Source organism: Podarcis pityusensis (assembly GCF_964106645.2).
Source record: "Podarcis pityusensis genome assembly, chromosome: 15".
NCBI lineage: Eukaryota > Metazoa > Chordata > Lepidosauria > Squamata > Lacertidae > Podarcis > Podarcis pityusensis.
The window spans coordinates 37,985,588-38,004,355 of NC_138040.1; the positions used below are offsets into that span (position 1 = coordinate 37,985,588).

The 18,768-nt window shown below is 46.9% G+C and overlaps 1 protein-coding gene across 3 annotated transcripts in view; it reads left to right on the plus strand.

Annotated features, from left to right (window-relative positions):
• Window positions 1–3,478: 3,478 nt before the first annotated feature.
• The window catches only part of RNF122 (ring finger protein 122), a 40,278-nt gene continuing 24,988 nt past the window's right edge, over window positions 3,479–18,768 (plus strand). For 2 of the 3 annotated variants that reach the window (XM_080982667.1, XM_080982668.1), the window contains exon 1: window positions 3,479–3,863. In XM_080982667.1, coding sequence (XP_080838793.1) covers window positions 3,839–3,863 — 25 coding nt within the window. In that variant the 5' untranslated portion in view covers window positions 3,479–3,838. Of the gene's footprint in view, window positions 3,864–3,991; window positions 4,161–18,768 lie in introns of those variants that run through there. The other variant, XM_080982669.1, reaches the window with a different exon arrangement.

The following is an 18,768-nucleotide window of genomic DNA, read 5'->3' on the forward strand; positions in this document are numbered from 1 at the left end:
TCCATTCATGCAGCAATATTTTCCAAACTATAAATCACACCACTTTATAATGTGATGTATACTGTAAACCACCAGCAATTGGAGATTTCACATACTGTAGACTGCAATATTGCACTTACATAATCCATTTTTTATTGTTAGAATATTTTCAAAGTTTAGCCAGGCAAACCTTTGCAATCAGCAGCATAATTTGAATTAATATCAAGATGCTCGCAAATCAAAGTCTTTGATATGTATTTCAAGAATAGGTGCCTATCTCCTGATATAACTAAGAAAGATATCTGAAACAGCATTTTCTCAAAAGGGGCAGTCCCAATACATGCAGAAATAAGTTCATCTGTTCCCACACCTCTTCCAGCATGCTTGTAATACCTATCCCTGCAATCTTTATTTATTGTTGATGGAGCTAGGTAGCATCTTGCTGCAGCTTGATCTATTTCCAAAACGTAGGCAAGGCTGTCAAAGGCCGTATTCTTCTGAATACCAATTGCTGAACACATCACAAGGGGAGACTGCTGCTGTACTCTGCTCAAGTCATGCTTTTGAGCTTCCCACGGGCATCTGGCTGGTCACTGTGATGCTGGACTAGTTGGGCCACTGAACTGATCCTGCAGATTTTGTTTATGTTCTTATGAGGACTTGCAACATGGAAGAAACAAGATTTACCAACTATCAAAGAATGGCAGGTGAAGATGATGGACTATATGGAACTTGCCGAACTGACTGGGAGACTCCAAGACCAGACAGAAGAGACGGTGGAAGAAGATTGGAAGAAGTTCAAGGAATATTTGAAAAAATATGTTAATATTTAAATCTTAGAATAGCTTTGGAAGTGGATATAGGCTGCAGGGTTAGTAGAAGATAGTGTATTCTAAAATAGTATCATTTGTAAGTGATAAAATGTGAAGATTTTTATGGTAAAAGTAAGTGTGATAAAAAAAATGGTTAGAAATTATGATATATGTAAACTGCTAAAGATGAGGTAAAATGAAAATCAGATGGGGGGACTTGGGAAAGCCCAGCTAACAATGTTTAGAAAAAATAAGGATAGGACAAGAATTTGTTTGTATTGTTTGTTTTTCTGTGTTGTTTATTTGTGTTATAAAATGAATTTTTAAAAATTGGGGAAAAAATATGAGGACTTGCAACAGAATGATGCTGGATGTCAGTTTCTGTCAGCTGCCTTTACTCCCACCAGTTTTTGCTCAGCTTGGAGCTTTGGGAGGTGTCGGAGAGAGTGGCTGCCAGCCAGCCTGATCGGCACCTTCAAAGCCTGCTTTGAAGGTGAGGAAGCAGCCCAGAGTGGGAAAGCCTTTCCACCTGAAAAGGGGCAGCTGGGGATTCGCGAAAGAGCAGGTCAAGCACTGGCTTTGCTTGGCTTTTGTTCTTTAAGAACGTAAGAGTCCTGCTGCCTTGTCCATTTCTCACTGGCCTTTGGGAAGCTCAACAGCAGAACAACAGCACACTCCTGTTCTGCAAAGTGCTGTGTGCACAGTTGTTTTCTTTTAAAGAAAAATTATGCACTTCTGCAAATGTTGAGCTTCCCCCAGATCTCTTTGATTACGACCTGCTTCCATGTGGGAGTGCTGTTTTGGCTACAGAAGCAATTCCACTCACCCTTGAATTGGGGAAATAGAAGGGATTGTTTGAGACACAGCAACTGGCACTACCCAGTGTGACAAAACAGGTGCTGCGCGGTTAGAAGGTACGATGCCGAGTGGAAGGATTTGGTAACAACTGGAGAACGATGGATGAGACTGGGCTATATCTCTGAGGTGCCTCACCTTGTTTTATAGCCTCATTGCATGGCCTTCCTAGTGCGTTATTCTACTGCTTATCAGATGCAATTCCATTGTTTGCTAAAGCTGGGATCAAGAAGGTGCAGAGCACGAGGGTGAATTTATGTGACCAGGATTAGCCATTCAGTCCAGATGAAAGTGCAAGGCCAGAACAGTCCCAACATTTTCAGTGACTGCTTGGTCTCTACAAGTGGTCCCTGCAACAAAAAGGTTGCAGCATGGAATGCTCCTGTTCAGAGGGCCAGCCAGTCATCTCCTTTTCCCAGAACAGTTCATTCCATGCCCTCCATTTGTTCAATGTTCAAATACCTTTTTCTTTTTAAATTGCATTGGTAGCCCACTTCATGACGTTAAGGTCCAACCATCGTAAATCTGTACTCCTTCAGGCCATCTAAACTATTTGTGCTGTGTTTCACCTGTTGAGTGAAAAGTTACCTAGCTAGCCAATGAAAGCCATAAAAGCCATATAGGGTAATGTGGCTAGGGTGCCAGATTAGTCCTGGAGAGATCTGGGTTCAAATCCTCACTCAGGCTTACAGCTGGTGGGATGGCTAGTCTTCTAAAAGCTGCGGCTCAGCCCGCTAAAATCTGAGCACTGAGCATCATCCACCTATCCTGTATAATAGAGGATTGTCCTGTATTTCGGTGTAAAATGCTATGTCCTGTATTGATGCACTTTTGTCCTGTATTTCTCTCTCTGAGTGAGAGCCAGTGTGGTGTAGTGGTTAAGAACGGTAGTCTCATAATCTGGTGAACCGTGTTCACGTCTCCACTCCTCCACTTGCAGCTGCTGGGTGACCTTGGGCTAGTCACACTTCTCTGAGGTCTCTGAGCCTCACTCACCTTACAGAGTGTTTGTTGTGGGGAAGGAAGGGAAAGGAGAATGTTAGCCACTTTGAGACTCCTTAGGGTAGTGATAAAGCGGGATATCAAATCCAAACTCTTCTTCTTCTCTTCTTCTCTCTCTCTCTCTCTCTCTGTGTGTGTGTGTGTGCCAGGTTACGGATCTTCTCCAAATGCCTGTGTTTGAAAGGGTCTGTGAAAGGTCGTGTATTTAAGCTCTGGGTAGCCAAGCACAGACAGATTTAGAAATTTATGTGTACATGCATGTGCGACCAATTCCAGAGGGGCCATTCTGTTAGGCTGCAATAGATTGTAATGGGTTGCTTAAAGTCACTTCAGATGGAGGCGAAAAATTGACCACCAACCGCCCTGCTCCACCCTGCCCTGTATTTTTTCAGAACAAAACTACCCAAAACCACCCAAAACTAAACACCACCCACCCCATAAGGCAGCAGTCGGGAACTTGTGACCCTCCAAATGAACTCCCTCCCAACTCCCATCAGACAAAGTTAGCATGGCTAGGGCTCAGGGATGATGGGAGTTGTAGTCTAGCAACACCTAGAGAGCCACAACTCCACTGCTGCCCATCCCGTCCCATTTAAACTTCACGCTTGGAATCCTTCAGCGGAATAAGTGGATCGATCTGTGTCTCTCTCGAAGCCCGCAGCGCCATAGGCTGCAACCGCGGTCCAAAGGCAGCCCATCCGGCGCATCTCCCGGTTCACATCAAAAGAAAGCATGCTAATAAGCCCTGCTCGCTGGCGGCGGCGATTGGCTGCTTCTTGAAGGGGGCGGGGTTTCGGGGGCGGTGTCTCCGTGCCCGGGGGTCAGGTCCCCAAACCTCGTAGAACGTATCCGCGAGAAACAATCTTTTCCCCGGGACAGGGCTGCTGACGAGCTTCGCGGAGGGGCCGGCCGTCGCGTGCGCGCTGCTCGTCGGAATCAGCCTCCCTTGGCCCCTTTGTGCAGGTTTTTTCCCCCTCCCCTGCCCTTGGCTTGCAATTGATGCTGCTGATCCAGGAAGAGAAGACTGCCTCCTTGAACTGTTGAGCCCCAATCGAACTGAGCATTGGGGGCGGAGAGAGGGGGCTTCTCTTAGGGGGGGGCGGCTTTGTTTTATCTATCTATTTATTTATGTATTTATTTTCCTTCTGCACCTCGGGTGTTTTTTGCAAGCAGCTGAGCTGGGGACTCTGATGCACCCGTTCCAGTGGTGTAACGGTAAGCTTGTCCGACCCAGGGTGGTGGTGGTGATGATGATGATGATGGAGAAACGGGCTGGCCAAAAACCAAGCCCTCACCTCCCCGCTCCTTTAAAACGAACAAATCACAGGCATTTCGGGCGGCCAAGTTCATTGTCCGGTCTTCGGGTGGAGATGCAGATCCTGTTTATTTTATCTTTTAAAAAAAATCTGTCTGTAAACAAAAACTCCCCAGATTTTAAAGAGACCAAAAGGAACCTGCCGGGATGGTTCGCAGGGGAGGGAGGAGAAATTGAGGGCATTCTTTCGCTCCGAGGTAAGGCTCCCTTCTTTGTTGTTACTTTGGAAACAGCGTCTTGAGGGCACCGACTCAGGTCCAGCCCCTCCCCAAAGCATCGCGGACTCGAAAAGCCGAAAGGTCGTCCCTTTTTCCACCATACATTTTAAAAAAATAAAACCACACGAGAATGCTGGGAACTATAGCGTGGTAAGAGCTCTGTGAAGGGTAAACTACAGTTCCCATGAATCTTTGTGTGCGGAGGGTTGCGCTTTAAATCTATGGTATGTGCTCAGTTCAGAAGAGCTGCCAATATGGTTGGGTCCTTGCTTAACTCCTTTGTGACGTTTCAGTTGGTCTTCATAGAGGGGTTCCTCTGCTGTTAACTTTTGGGTATTTCCCCCCTAATGGGACAACAGGGCTGCCTGTAATTTACTTTCAAATTATATGCATTGCTTTGACATACGCAATCCTATGTGTGCTTGCTCAGGAGTGAGCCCCATTGAAAATGTGTAGAATCGGAGCCTAAGGCTCTAATTCCTGCCCCACACAGACATAAACCATTGTCTTTTTTTCCAGTTAATAGAATCATCGAATTGTAGAGTCGGAAGGGACCCAAGGATCATCTAGTCCAACCCCTTGCATTCCTCTTGGCTATTGGTTGTTGTGCTGTTTTCCTGCAAATATCCGTCCCCAAAGCAGCTTACACCGTTTTAAAAAGATAATCTAAAGCAAAACCACAATATCAGGATGACAATTGAAACACTAAAGCACTGAGTCAAGGGCATAATTAAAAGCAGCCATATTCCAAGAATGCCAAGTGAACCTATTGCTAAACAGTTGCTAAGTTATCCCCTCTCAAACAGGGATCTGTTTAAGCTACCCAAGTGTCTGCCCTAAGAATGATGGGCTGGCATTGTTTTCCTTCTTCTAAAACGGGTTCCCAAAATAAACAGTGCATTTGCTCCAGACTTTCTTAGCCCCCCTCCCCTCCTTCTGGGGAGGGCAGAGATTGTCGTGAAATTGCCCATCTGCAGAGGGGACACCATTTGCACAGCGCTTTAAAACCTCATTACAGTGTTTTAGTTTTGGGATGGGGGTGGGGAGCGCTTCGTTCAGAAGGCCTAGCAGATGGTGACTGCTTTTGTAAAAGGGCTAATGGTTAATTAAAAGGAGCAGAGCCCTGCTTGGGATGAGCCTGGATTAATTATTTCAAGTAGCTTTTGTTCTCTGACTTTCTTCTTCCTTCCTTCTCCCCCCCCCCATCTCCCTTTATAGTTCCATGAAATTTAACTAGCATCCAGCCTCTAGGCCATGTGCTTCAAAGACAATGGAAGGGAAGGGGAAGAGGAGGAGGAGAGAGCTGGCTGGTTTATTTTGAGTACACACAGACACTCAGGCATCAAAGTCAGAGGCTCAATTAACCTCTTATGTCTCACTTTGCTGCTGCTTTTCCCACCATTTTTAAAAAAAACTGTAATTGAAGCAGATCTGTAAACTGAAAGGCAGACCGAGTCCCCACACTCAGGACCGTCTGCAACGACTGTACTGCTAAATACAGAACAGGAACATGAGAGCCAGTGTGGTGTAGTGGTTAGAGCACTGGAAGGTCAAGGTTCAAATCAGCCTGACCTACTTCACAGGTTTGCTGTGAGGATAAGATGGGGAGGAGGAGGACTCTGTGTATGCCACCTTGAGCTTGGAGGAAAAGGTGGTATATAAATGAAGTAAGTAAATAAATAAATAGGAAGCTGTCTTAAGCCCTGTGGACAGCTCAGTCAGTAGTGCATGAGACTCTTAATCTCTTGGTCATGGGTTTGAGCCCCAAGTTGGGCATTACAGGGGTCCCTTCCAATTCTACAGTTCTTCTGTGATTACGTGGCCTGTTGAGCTCTGTAATGTCTCCACTGACAGACAGCCATTCTTCAGGTGGGGAGATGTTCTCAGCCCAATGTCAGGGATTGAACCTGGGATCTTTGGTGTGCAAACAGAGCAGATGCTGTACCACTGGGCTACAGCCCTATCAATTTTAAACCTCTCCCTAGGAGAGGCTAAGTAAACCATGGTCAGTTACTTTTGGTTTCGAGAAGGCTTGCAGTGTTGATAGCCAATCCGCATCACAGCTGCCTGTGGGCTGTGTCGCAATCATAATTCTTGTCCAACGTTAACCATGAATGTACTTTGATAACATTTAATCTTTGCATATCCTTCTCAATTGCTCAAAGCTTTTTGAAAGCATCAGCTAGTTGTAATCCACATAGCAAACTTTTAAGACAGGAGTAGAACAACCTTCTGGGACACAGGTGGCGCTGTGGGTTAAACCACAGAGCCTAGGACTTGCCAATCAGAAGGTCGGCGGTTCGAATCCCCGTGTGACGGGGTGAGCTCCCGTTGCTCGGTCCCTACTCCTGCCAACCTAGCAGTTCGAAAGCATGTCAAAGTGCAAGTAGATGAATAGGTACTGCTCCGGCGGGAAGGTAAACAGTGTTTCCATGCGCTGCTCTGGTTCATCAGAAGCGGCTTAGTCATACTGGTGACATGACCCGGAAGCTCTACACTGGCTCCCTCGGCCAGTAAAATGAGATGAGCGCCTCAACCCCAGAGTCGTCTGCGACTGGACCTAATGGTCAGGGGTCCCCTTTACCCCTAGAACGACCTCAGGCCCAGGGAACAGATGCAGCCCCCCACTGCCCCAGACATCTTTTTGTGACCCTCGGGACTCTTGCCAGGCCATGCCCTCCCCCTTCTTTGCACCCCACTTAAGTATTTTTGCTTGGCTGGAATCTGCCCTTGAATTTGTTTGTTGCAGCAAACAAGAAGTGAAAAAGCATCTTAAAAACAATTCCAGGTACAAACTGGAAAAGATTTCAATTCAAAAGGCTTGTTGGAAGAGGAAGGTCTCCAGTGGGGGCGAACCAGACAAGAGAGAGGGTGCCTGCCTAATATTCAAGGGGATGGAATTCCAAAGAATAAGGGCCACCACACAAAAGGCTCAATTCCTACTCTGTGTGGAACAGAGCAAAAGATTCTGGAGTTAGCTGTACTGATTTGGTTTGAACCAAATCAAAGCTTCCCCTGGCCGCTTTAAAGTTGTTTTAGTTTTGTTTTCAAAAGCAGATTTTATTAAGGATCACCCACGTCACTTCTCATTTGGTTCTTGGGAAAGGGGCAGTGCATCTTATAAGCACACCCAACATGCGCTATTAATAATTAAGAATTCTAGTCTATAAACCCTAAACTCTAGAGAGCAAATGGACTTTTAAGGGATGTACTCAGCCTAGTTGTAAATCATGTGTCTTGAACGCAAAAGGCCACAGGTTTTCTCCCACGCCTCTCCATTTCAGAACGGGTATGTAGGAAGTGGTGGAAAGGCCTTCTCTCTGCCTGAGACCCTGGACGTCTGCAGCCTGTCAGAGGATATCAGTGCCTTCCCCGATCCAGTGCCTTCCAGATGTTTTTGGGCCACAGCTCCCATCACCCATGAGCATTGGCCAAGCTGGCTGGAGCTGTTAGGGGTTGTAGTCTGCAACATCTGGAGTACCAGAGGTGATGCTGATAAACTTTCAGTGTTCCTATTAAGATGGTTCTGGGACCATCCTCTAAGCCAGGGGTGGAGAACTGGTGACCCTCCAGATGTTGCTGGACCCATCAGCATGGCTAATTGCCAGACATGATGGAAGTTGCAGTCCAGAAACATCTGGAGGGCCAGAGGCCAGGTGTCTTCTAAGGCCATGGGAGGGAATTCTAGGCCTGGGAACCAAATGTGGCCCTCTCTGTCTGGCCCTTGGGACTCGCTACACAACCTCTGCCAGCCATAGCCCCCTCCCCCAGCCCTGCTTCATGCTTTCCTTGAGTGTTTTTGCCTGGCTGGAATGTGCCTTTGAACTCAGATGACGCTTTTTCCTTGTCTGGTTGGAGCATAGCGAGAGGTGTGTGTCGAAAATAGTCTGGCTGTACAAAGGTACCTTTTTCACCAGTTACTCCACTCACTTTCGCCTCTGGCCCCCGGGCAGGTTCAGCCCCCTCTCTAAGCAGATGCAATCTACACAGCTAAAGAGTCCTCCTCTCTCTTCCTGCTGTTGCTTTTGTGTTCCTTTGCATGCAAGCTTTTCCCAGCCATAATTTTTTCAAAGGCAAACAAAATCTTGGGTTGGATTCAGTGCTGAGCGTTGACAGTGGCAAAGGTGCATGGGTTGGGGCCACCCACAGCTTAATTTGCAGCACAATCCTGTGCGCATCTACTCTTAAGTAAGTCCATGGGGCTTAATCCCAAGCAAGGTTGGCAGAGCATTTTAACCTCAGGATGCAGACATTTAAAATCCCCAGTGATTTATTCAGACTGCAATCTGCAACTCCAGATTATTTACCGTATTTTTTGCTCCATAAGGCTCACTTTTTCCCTCCTAAAAAGTAAGGGGAAATGTGTGTGCGACTTATGGAGCGAATGCAGGCTGCAAAGCTATCCCAGAAGCCAGAACAGCAAGAGGGATTGCTGCTTTCACTGCGCAGCGATCCCTCTTGCTGTTCTGGCTTCTGAGATTCAGAATTTTTTTTTCTTGTTTTCTTCCTCCAAAAACTAGGTGCGTCTTGTGGTCTGGTGCATCTTATAGGGTGAAAAATACGGTATCTATTTCATTACATTTATATCTCACCTTTTCCTTCAAGGAGCTCAAGTACATGGTTGTCCTCACCATTTTTTAAAATCCTTACAACAACCCTGTGAGGTAGGTTAGGCTGAGAGATGGTAACTGGCCCAAAGTCACCCAGCGTGCTTTATGGCTGAGTGGGAATTTGAACCCTGGTCTTCCAGCTCCTAGTCCAGTACTCTAACCATTATACCACACTGTCCCTCTCAAGATTAAATCATGAACTAGGAACTGCAGGGGAAGGGATAGCTCATTCGTAGGGCAGGTGCTTTGCATCCATGTTTGATCCTCAGCACCTCCATTTTGGGGGATGGGGGAAAGCAACCCAGCAATTAATGTGAAAGAAAGATCTCTGCCTGAAACCCCAGAGAGCTGCTGCCAGTCAGAGTAGGAACATAGGAGGCTGCCTTATACTGAGTCACACGATTGATCCATCTCCCTTGGTATTGTCTACACAGACTGACAGCAGCTTTTTAGGGTTTCAAACAGGAAGGAGCGTCTCCACCTCCATCGTTCTACCCGGACACTGAGGTCCAGCACCGAGGGCCTTCTGGCGGTTCCCTCACTGCGAGAAGCCAAGTTACAGGGAACCAGGCAGAGGGCCTTCTCGGTAGTGGCGCCCTCCCTGTGGAACGCCCTCCCACCAGATGTCAAAGAGAACAACAACTACCAGACTTTTAGAAGACATCTGAAGGCAGCCCTGTTTAGGGAAGCTTTTAATGTTTGATGTATCATAGTATTTTAATATTCTTTTGGAAGCCGCCCAGAGTGGCTGGGGAAACCCAGCCAGATGGGCGGGGTATAAATAATAAATTATTATATTATTATTATTATTATTTTCTCCCAGCTCTACCTGGAGATGCCAGGGATTGAACCTCATCTGTCAGTTTGTCTGTAGAGAACAGGCACCATCTTCTCCCTGTCAGGAAACCCAGTTGCAGCTGCTGCTCACCCCCACACAAAGGCCTTTACATAAACCCCTAGTTTCGTTCCAGTTTCTCGCTTTCTGTGTTGTGTGGGGTTGAGCCTCTCTAGCTGCATCAGTGAGCTGATTCTCTAGGTGAACCGTTCGCCTCTGTGAAGGAGGTGACCTATGGGAAGTGGGAGAATACTGCAAATAGCTCATGGACTTCATCAGAGTTTCTCACAAAGCAGATCTTCTCCCTCTTCTTCACACACCTGCTGTTAATCGTAGACTTTGGAGTAAATGGCCATATTTGTAAGATTGGGGCTATTTTTGATGGTAATGTTTATTTTCTTCACTTCAAAATGTGGTAAGCCAGCCTTGTTGAAGAATCATAGAATCGTAGGATTGTAGAGTTGGAAGGGACCCCATGAGTAATCTAGTCCAACCCTCCGCAATGCAGGAATCCTGCCCTGAGTGGGATTGACCCACCAACCTTCTGGTGAGCAGCCAGACCCAAAGACCCACTGACCCCCTGTGCACCTGATTTGAGAGCTGGGAACATCTCCTGTCTGAAACTCTTGGGAGCCACTGCCAGTCAATGTAGATGGCACCCCTGATTTTGTTTACACTGAAAGTATGTTGGATTGTGGATGACCCCTTTGAAGGTGACTACAACTAATCCAGAATGCTGCAGCTAGATTGGTGACTGGGAGCGGCTGCCGAGACCACATAACACCGGTCTTGGAAGACCTACACTGGCTCCCAGTACGTTTCCGAGCACAATTCAAAGTGTTGGTGCTGACCTTTAAAGCCCTAAGCGGCCTCGGTCCAGTATACCTGAAGGAGCGTCTCCACCCCATCGTTCTGCCCTGACACTGAGGTCCAGCGCCGAGGGCCTTCTGGTGGTTCCCTCCCTGCGAGAAGCCAAGTTACAGGGAACCAGGCAGAGGGCCTTCTCGGTAGTGGCACCCGCCCTGTGGAACGCCCTCCCACCAGATGTCAAAGCGATAAACAACTACCAGACTTTTAGAAGACTTCTGAAGGCAGCCCTGTTTAGGGAAGCTTTTAATGTTTGATGTATTACGGTATTTTAATATTTTGTTGGAAGCCGCCCAGGGTGGCTGGGGAAGCCCAGCCAGATTAGCGGGGTATAAATAATAAATTATTATTATTATTATTACTATTATTATTATGGCAGCAGTCCCCCCCCCGCCCCCGTCTGATGCACAGAACACCTTCTTCCTAGCACTAAATTGAAACAAATAGCATTATTTTTCTGCTAGGAGTGGTTTCGCCCCTAAAAGAAAGCAAAGTTAGGGAACATCTAGCCCATGGGCCAATCTTGGGTTCCTGCCAGGGGTTCCAATTTGAAGCCGCTCACCTGAAATCACGCCCACCTGTCAATCAGGTGACCTCACCCAGGTGGGCAGTTGATGGGATGGAACTGGGTGGCGGATCCTGGAGAAAGCTTGACTGGACCGCTTGCCCGTCAGCTGATTGCGGGGGTGGGGGGCATGCAATCCTGCCTTATTCAGCTGTGCATGCAGCTGATCCCTGCACAAAGCAGGATCAACCCCCTTGCACATTACTCGATGCGTTGGGAAGTCAGTCTTGCCCTATTTGGGTGCAAGAGATTCCCAAGCACCTGACCCTCCAGGGTTTTGCCAGGCTTCCCTCTCCAGTGGTTGGTAGGTGTGTTGCCCACCCCACTTGTCAAAGTTGGCCTGCAGGGGTGGGGCCTGATAAGAATCAGGCCCCTGGAGCCGAAAAGCTTCCCCACCCCATGTAATAATAATAACAATAATAATAAATAATAATAATAAATTTTATTTAGACCCCACCCTCCCCAGCCAGAGCCGGGCTCAGGATGGCTAACAACAGTAAAATTACAGTAAAAACATAATAGGGGGAAAAAACCAATATAAAATACAGGTTAAATGCAGCCTCATCAAAACCATAAGGGGAGGGAAACATAAGGGTCGGACTGAGTCCAAACCAAAGGCCAGGCGGAACAGCTCTGTCTTGCAGGCCCTGCAGAAAGATGTCAAGTCCCGCAGGGCCCTAGTCTCTTGTGACAGAGCGTTCCACCAAATCGGGGCCAGTACTGAAAAGGCCCTGGCCCTAGTTGAGACCAATCTAACCACCTTGCGACCTGGGACTTCCAAAGTGTTGTCATTTGTAGACCTTAAGGTCCTCCATGGGACATACCAAGAGAGGTGGTCCCGTAGGTACGTGGATCCTAGGCCGCATGGGGCTTTAAAGGTCAAAACCAGCACCTTAAACCTGACCCTATACTCCACCGGGAGCCAGTGCAGTTGGTAAAGCACTGGATGAATGTGATCCCGCAGCAAGGACCCCGTAAGGAGCCTTGCCGCAGCATTCTGCACCCACTGGAGTTTCTGGGTCAGCTTCAAGGGCAGCCCCGCGAAGAGCGAGTTACAATAATCAAGCCTTTAGGTGACCATCACATGGATCACTGTGGCCAGATCAGGGCGAGAAAGGTAAGGGACCAATGTAGAAAAGAAGAATGCTCTGCTAGGGACCTGAAGCAACCGAGCCCCTGAGGCTTTCTGGGCTCCGTGAAGGCAGGAGAAAAGGGAGCAGGAGATGAGCTCTGACAAGTCTTTCATGAGCACAGGAGCTACATCAAGAAAGCTTGATGCATTTCAGGCTCTTAAGGATCCAACTCCTGCGCCAAGCGGCAATACTTTTGTAGCTGAAGTGGCACCAGTCATGCACAAGAGGGAGATAGCAGCAGACTTCTGGGGAACCCTGTAAACAATGCTTGGGACCCCCTCCCTAAAACAACCTACTGGGTAGCCATGGAATGCTAAATGCATGTTGGACGGATGAGAATGACAGAAAAATTGGGTGGGTGGAATGGAGTATTTAGGGAAAGGGAGTCGCTAGCTGGAACCCTGAACAGGACAACACCATGCTGCAACATCTTGTTGCAGGTCCCTTGCATAGCATCCACCAGAAAATGGGAAACAATTCAGCTTGTCTGAACAGGCAGTTTGTGAATTAGGTGGTTCTTAGAATTATGAACAAGTTACTAGAATGGGTTTGCTTCAACAGGTTCAGCTTCAATATAGACACCTTTTATCTTCTTTTAATCTTTCAGAGCAGCACTGAGCACGATAGTAACGCTTAGTGCCAAGTTTTCTTTGTCTACAGGAACTAATGATTAAAAATAATAATAATAAAACTACAGTCATCCAGATTTTTGATCCACTGCCACCTGGCTTACTCCATGTTTTGAAAGTTCTCCAGCAGGCAAATGAATTGCAATTCCTGACAGTTTCATGAAGCACTCCCAGCACCCAGAGAATAGGTCCAGGACTCCAGGATGCAAAAATAGTCATGTGCCTTTGCCTCGAGCGGAGCTGTAGAATCAGATGGCACTTGTGTGGCAAGAGTCCTGTTGGCCTGACCTTGACCTCCGGCAACAGAGTGTGTCTGCCACTTGCCTGCTTAAGCCTCAAATGTTAGAGCTTTATAACTTTCTGCTAAATAAGCAAACTGAGCCTGGGAGCTGAAAATGGCTGTTGTAAGGGGAAATCAGGGGAAGCTTTTGTTAGTGGGATGGCCTGGGTGGCCAGACGCAGGCTTGCAGAGATAATTTATATTAGCATGCTGTTAAAAAAAAATAGATTTGATTTGATTGCTAAGTCCTGCAAACCAAAAGACTGTTAAAGGCAGAGCTGCAGGGGCTGGTTCAAACAATGACAGCTATGCAGGGGTTGGTGGCGGTTAAAGGATTGAAATTGAATCCTGTCAAGACAGAAGTACTGTTTCTGGGAGACAGGGGGTGGGCAGGTGTGGGGGGCTCTCTAGTTCTGAGTGGGATAAATGTGCCCCTAAAGCAGGGGTAGGCAACCTAAGGCCCGTGGGCCGGATGTGGCCCAATTGCCTTCTCAATCTGGCCTGCAGACAGTCCGGGAATCAGTGTGTTTTTACATGAGTAGAATGTGTGCTTTTATTTAAAATGCATCTCCGGGTTATTTGTGGGGCATAGGAATTCGTTCATTCCCCCCCCCCAAAAAAAAATATATATTCTGGCCTACCACATGGTCTGAGGGACGGCTGAAAAAGTTTGCTGACCCCTGCCCTAAAGGATCAGATGTGCATCCTGGGGGCATTTTGGACTCACAGCTGTCCAGGGAGGTGCAGGCCAACGCTGTGTCCAGGATGGCTGTCTACCAGTTCCATCTGGTACTCAGGCTGAGACCCTGCCTGCCCGCGCCCTGTATCGCAAGAGTGGTACATAACTCTGGTTATCTCCCGCTTGAACTGCTACAATGCACTCTTATGTGGGGATACCTTTGAAGGTGACTCGGAAACTGCAACTAATCCAGAATGCTGCAGCTAGACTGATGACTGGGAACGGCCACCAGGACCATATTACACTGGTCCTAAGATTGGCTCCTAGTACGTTTCAGAGCACATTTCAAAGTACTGACCTTTAAAGCCCTAAACAGCCTCAGCCCAGTATACCTGAAGGAGCGTCTCCACCCCATCGCTCAGCCTGGACACTGAGGTCCAGCTCCGAGGGCCTTCTGGTGGTTCCCTCACTGCAAGAAGTGAAGTTACAGGGAACCAGGTGGAGGGGCTTCTCAGTAGTCACACCCAGCCTGTAGAATGCCCTCCTGGCAGATGTCAACTATATAAATTTTCATAGACATCAGGCAGTCCTGTTTCAGGAAGCTTTTTATCTTTGATGGTGTTGTGTGTGTGTGTGTGTGTGTGTGTGTGTGTGTTTGTTTTGTTGCTTTGTTTTATTTGTATTGTTGGAAGCCACCTGGAGTGACTGGGGTAACCCAGTCAGATGGGCAGGGTATAAGAAATTTTATTATTGTTATTACTATATTGTTGGGACTCCAATTTCCGCCAGCCTCAGGAAGGATTGCCCAGTGGTCAGGGCTGATGGGAGTTGCACTCTAGCAACCTACTGAGGGGCTGGGGCACAGCTTAGCCATCTCTGTCAAAGCAGGATGAAGCTGCAGTGCCTTAAATAACTGTATATAAGTCAAAAAGGGACCTGCAACAAAATGTTGCAGTATGGAATGCTTTGTTTAGGGGTCCAGCCAGTCAGTAAACCATGCCCTCACACATATACATGCTTTCCATCCAGAGATGCAATGGGCCTTTTCTGCAGTGGCTCCCCATTCCATGCAGGGCTGGAAGAGGCCCTTGTCTGAAACCATGGAGAGCCCATCAGCTTAGAATCAACAATATTGAGCTAGACTAATCGTTTAATTTTTCTTAAGGCAGCTTCAGAATTTTGGGGGAGTTGGCCATGTGGATTTCTTGCGCACATGAATCATGGTACGTTGGTCTTCCTTTATGTCACTGCAACAGCCCACTTTGTTTTTCTGCCTCTGATTTTCCCTGCCGATTTTCATTTATTCCCCCCCCCTTTAAAGACATCCAAACAATATCTAGGTCGCTGCACTACGTAACGCTGCTGAATTTTCTTGTTGCCTCAAAATGGGCAGCTTCTAGCTGTTCGTTTTTTCCATATTAGCAGAGAAGGGTTCGCTGTGGAGAAACAATTGAGCAAAGAACCCCAGCTTTGTAAACTGGTTCTTGCTGTTGCTTCTGTCTGGATGTCGCGAGTTCTAAATATATTTTTTTCATTGAGTGACGATGCTTGTTAGAAGGAGAGCCAGTCTAGCGTAGTGGTTAGAGGGCCGGCCTGGGATGGCTAAGGTTCAAATCCCACTCAGCCATGAGACTCACTGGGTGACTTTGGGCCAGTCACAGTGGTTGTTGTGAGATGAGGATAAAACGGGGAGGAAGAGAGCCATGTAAACCACATTGGGGGAAAGGTGGGATAGAAATGTGATGATGATGATGATGATGATGATGATTATTATTTATACCCCGCCCACTCTGGGCGGCTTCCAACACAATATTAAAATACCGTAATACATCAAATATTAAAAGCTTCCCTAAACAGGGCTGCCTTCAGATGTCGTCTAAAAGTCTGGTAGTTGTTGTTCTCTTTGACATCTGGTGGGAGGGCGTTCCACAGGGCGGGTGCCACTACCGAGAAGGCCCTCTGCCTGGTTCCCTGTAACTTGGCTTCTCGCAGCGAGGGAACTGCCAGAAGGCCCTTGGCACTAAACCTCAGTGTCCGGGCAGAACGATGGGGGTGGAGATGCTCCTTCAGATATACTGAACCGAGGCCGTTTAGGGCTTTAAAGGCCTGCACCAAAAGCCCAAAACACCAGCTCCTGCCCTCTCAGTCAGTTCAGGATCAATGGTCAGTATTCAGCTAACCTGCCCCATCTGTGCAAGGATTTCTACTTGCACAGCAGAACCTTTCCACCACTAGGGGTTCAGGGAACCCTTAGAACAGATTTGTGGGGTTTGGGAAAGGAGAGAGGGAGGAAGTTTCTTTGCACAAGCAGAAATCTTTGTGCGTGCTGAACGCTCTCTTAGCACTACAATAGCTTCTACCCAATGGCTTGAATTTTGCAGTCTTCAGCTGCAGGAAACATCTGGCAATTGCATATCTCCATATTGGCTATAAACATCCACTGTGGGCCCACGTACGCCATCAAGAGTTTAGTGACATTCTTTCTTTATATGATTATGTACATGCTTCCAAAGGGATAGATGGAGGGGATTATGACTCTAAAGACTGGATCGCAAAGTTAATGGTTGGTGGTTCCCAGCTGAATATGTGAACATCATCTGTTGCAAACTATGGTGCTTCAGTTGATGTGTGATGATATGAAAGTCCTGCTTGTGGCATGGGATAGACTGTACACGACAACCCTCTTCAAGAGTCTGAAACCCTCATGTGTTTTAAATTTCACTAGGTGAGAGTAGGAATGGGCAAATATGTTCATTTCATTTCATCTCAGTTTTGCATTTTTTCCAGTCTTAAGTTCAGTTTCCAAATTTCCATACAGATGGTAGGTTGGTTTTTTTTTTTTTTAATGTTCTGAAAATTCACCAGTATTTCAAATTTTGGTATGCAATTTTCCTAATGGACGCATGTTTACAAAGCATTTTTTGCTAATATAATGCACTTTGGCTTGTTATTTTAGTTAATATACACATTTTATGCACACTTTACTCTAGCAGAGCACATGCATTTTTGTACCTGTTACTTGGTTGGAGAATTGCATTTCAAAATTTGGAAAAGTGCAAATTTCGAAGAACTGCTGTGTTTCGGTTCACGTAAAGTCTTGGAAAGTGTGAATTGGGGAGGTTTGCCTCTAAATGTTATTTTTATTTAATTCTTTTAAAGCATTTTAAATGTAGCAAATGATTGGTTTTTAATTCACCAAAGCAGTCTACTAGGACGGGGTAGTCAAAAAAATGTAAAGGACCCCTGGACGGTTAAGTCCAGTCAAATTCGACTATGGGGTGTGGCATTCATCTCCGCTTTCAGATATAAAATCTGTTTGGGAGTCAACAAACAGATTTTATATATTACTGTATATAGTTTGAATTCCATCAAGGTTTACTTGTCCCCCCCCCCCCCCCAAGTTATTAGCAATTCTTGTTTTTATCCATAAGCCTTCCCCATTAGGGAAAAATATGGAGTATAAATAAATTGATGATGATGTAGTGCCCAAGAGATGTTGTTGGACTACAATTCCCATCATCCCTGACCATATGCCATACTGACTGGGGCTGATGGGAGTTGTAGGCCAACACCATTGGGAGGGGGCACTACATTGGCTATTGCACTCAAAAATGAGCTTTCTGGCCCCATGTCCCTGTCACTCCTCCCTGCTAGCCTGGCTAGTAGGTGATGGCAACAACTTCTAGCCAAGACCCTCCAGAGCCCCGGCCAATCCAAATTGATAATGCAGCTCCAGATGGTCCAATGGAGACAACAGCAAGGCAAAGATGCAGTAGGCCAAATTGGACACACAGAAGTTAAATAGGCAGCAGTGACAGTGGTGCTTGGGAAGAGGAGCCCATTCAGGGTGTGTATCCTGCAAAGGGTGCCTTGTGGCAGGATCTGGAGCTGAACCACTGCTCCCTGTGTGAATAAGGACTTTTTTCGCCCTTCTGGGTTTTCACTACTGGGGAAGCTTCAGTTGCTGAGGAGGTGACGGCTGGAATAATTCAGCAATATCTGTCTCAGTGGAATACGTGTATTTTTGGAATCCTAGGCTGGCTTTATATCTCCAGTAATCCTCCGCGTGTGTGTATAGGAAAACCATTTTGTTTTTCTCAGCCTGTGGTCCTGAAACAAGGGGTGCAGTCTGCGTCTGGGCCCAGGTGGTGTCCCTGATTTGGTTTTATCAAAGGGACTTCAGTGCCTCATTATTGAAGTGCTAATTTCCCCCTTCCAATCCTCCCCCGTCCTTCCCAATGTCTAGGCAGATCTCTCAAGAGACACTGATCTCTGCAAGCTTATCCTTTCAAACAGCAGACTCTGAGGCAATTACTCAGAAAGAAAGAGATCTGCCTGTAGATAATACACCAGCTTGTGAGTCCTTTCTGTCCACCCTCAAATCAATCTCTGCAGGGGAGAGGAAATTGGGGTCGGGGACAACACACTCCTATAGTGCTCATCTTGGAAGCTCAATTCCCCCCTTCCAGTCCCCACAGCCATTTGGGAACGTAAGGAGCTCACAGAACACAAGGAAATTGCCTGATATCAGGTCAGACTATTTATGCATCTAGCCCAGGAGTGGGGAACTGGATTTTGACTTGCAGCCTTCATCTTTCTTTCCCCTACCAGGTATGGGCCAAGTTTGACAGCTGTTGTGAGACCATAGGTCTTTCTTTATCTATCTCCATCAGTACAGGAAATGCTAGTCTCCAATGGAATCTGGATACTACTTTTGAGTTGTGTAGCAAGGGTCAAGAGCTATGTGTACACACACTTCTATTATTTGCCTAATTAAGGTAGCAAATTCTTCCTGAAAAACCTCCCCCCACCCCCCCACCCCACTGCCATTCTCATGGAGATTGTTGCTTGGATCTGAATGGCCAGTGCTCTGCGAACAGCTGATGGTGAGAGACTTCCTCGGAACTGGCCCCCTGCCTCAGCTGATTATTTCATTTTTAATGCATTGTTAATCATTTCTGCATTGCTATTAGCACCAGCACCCCCAAA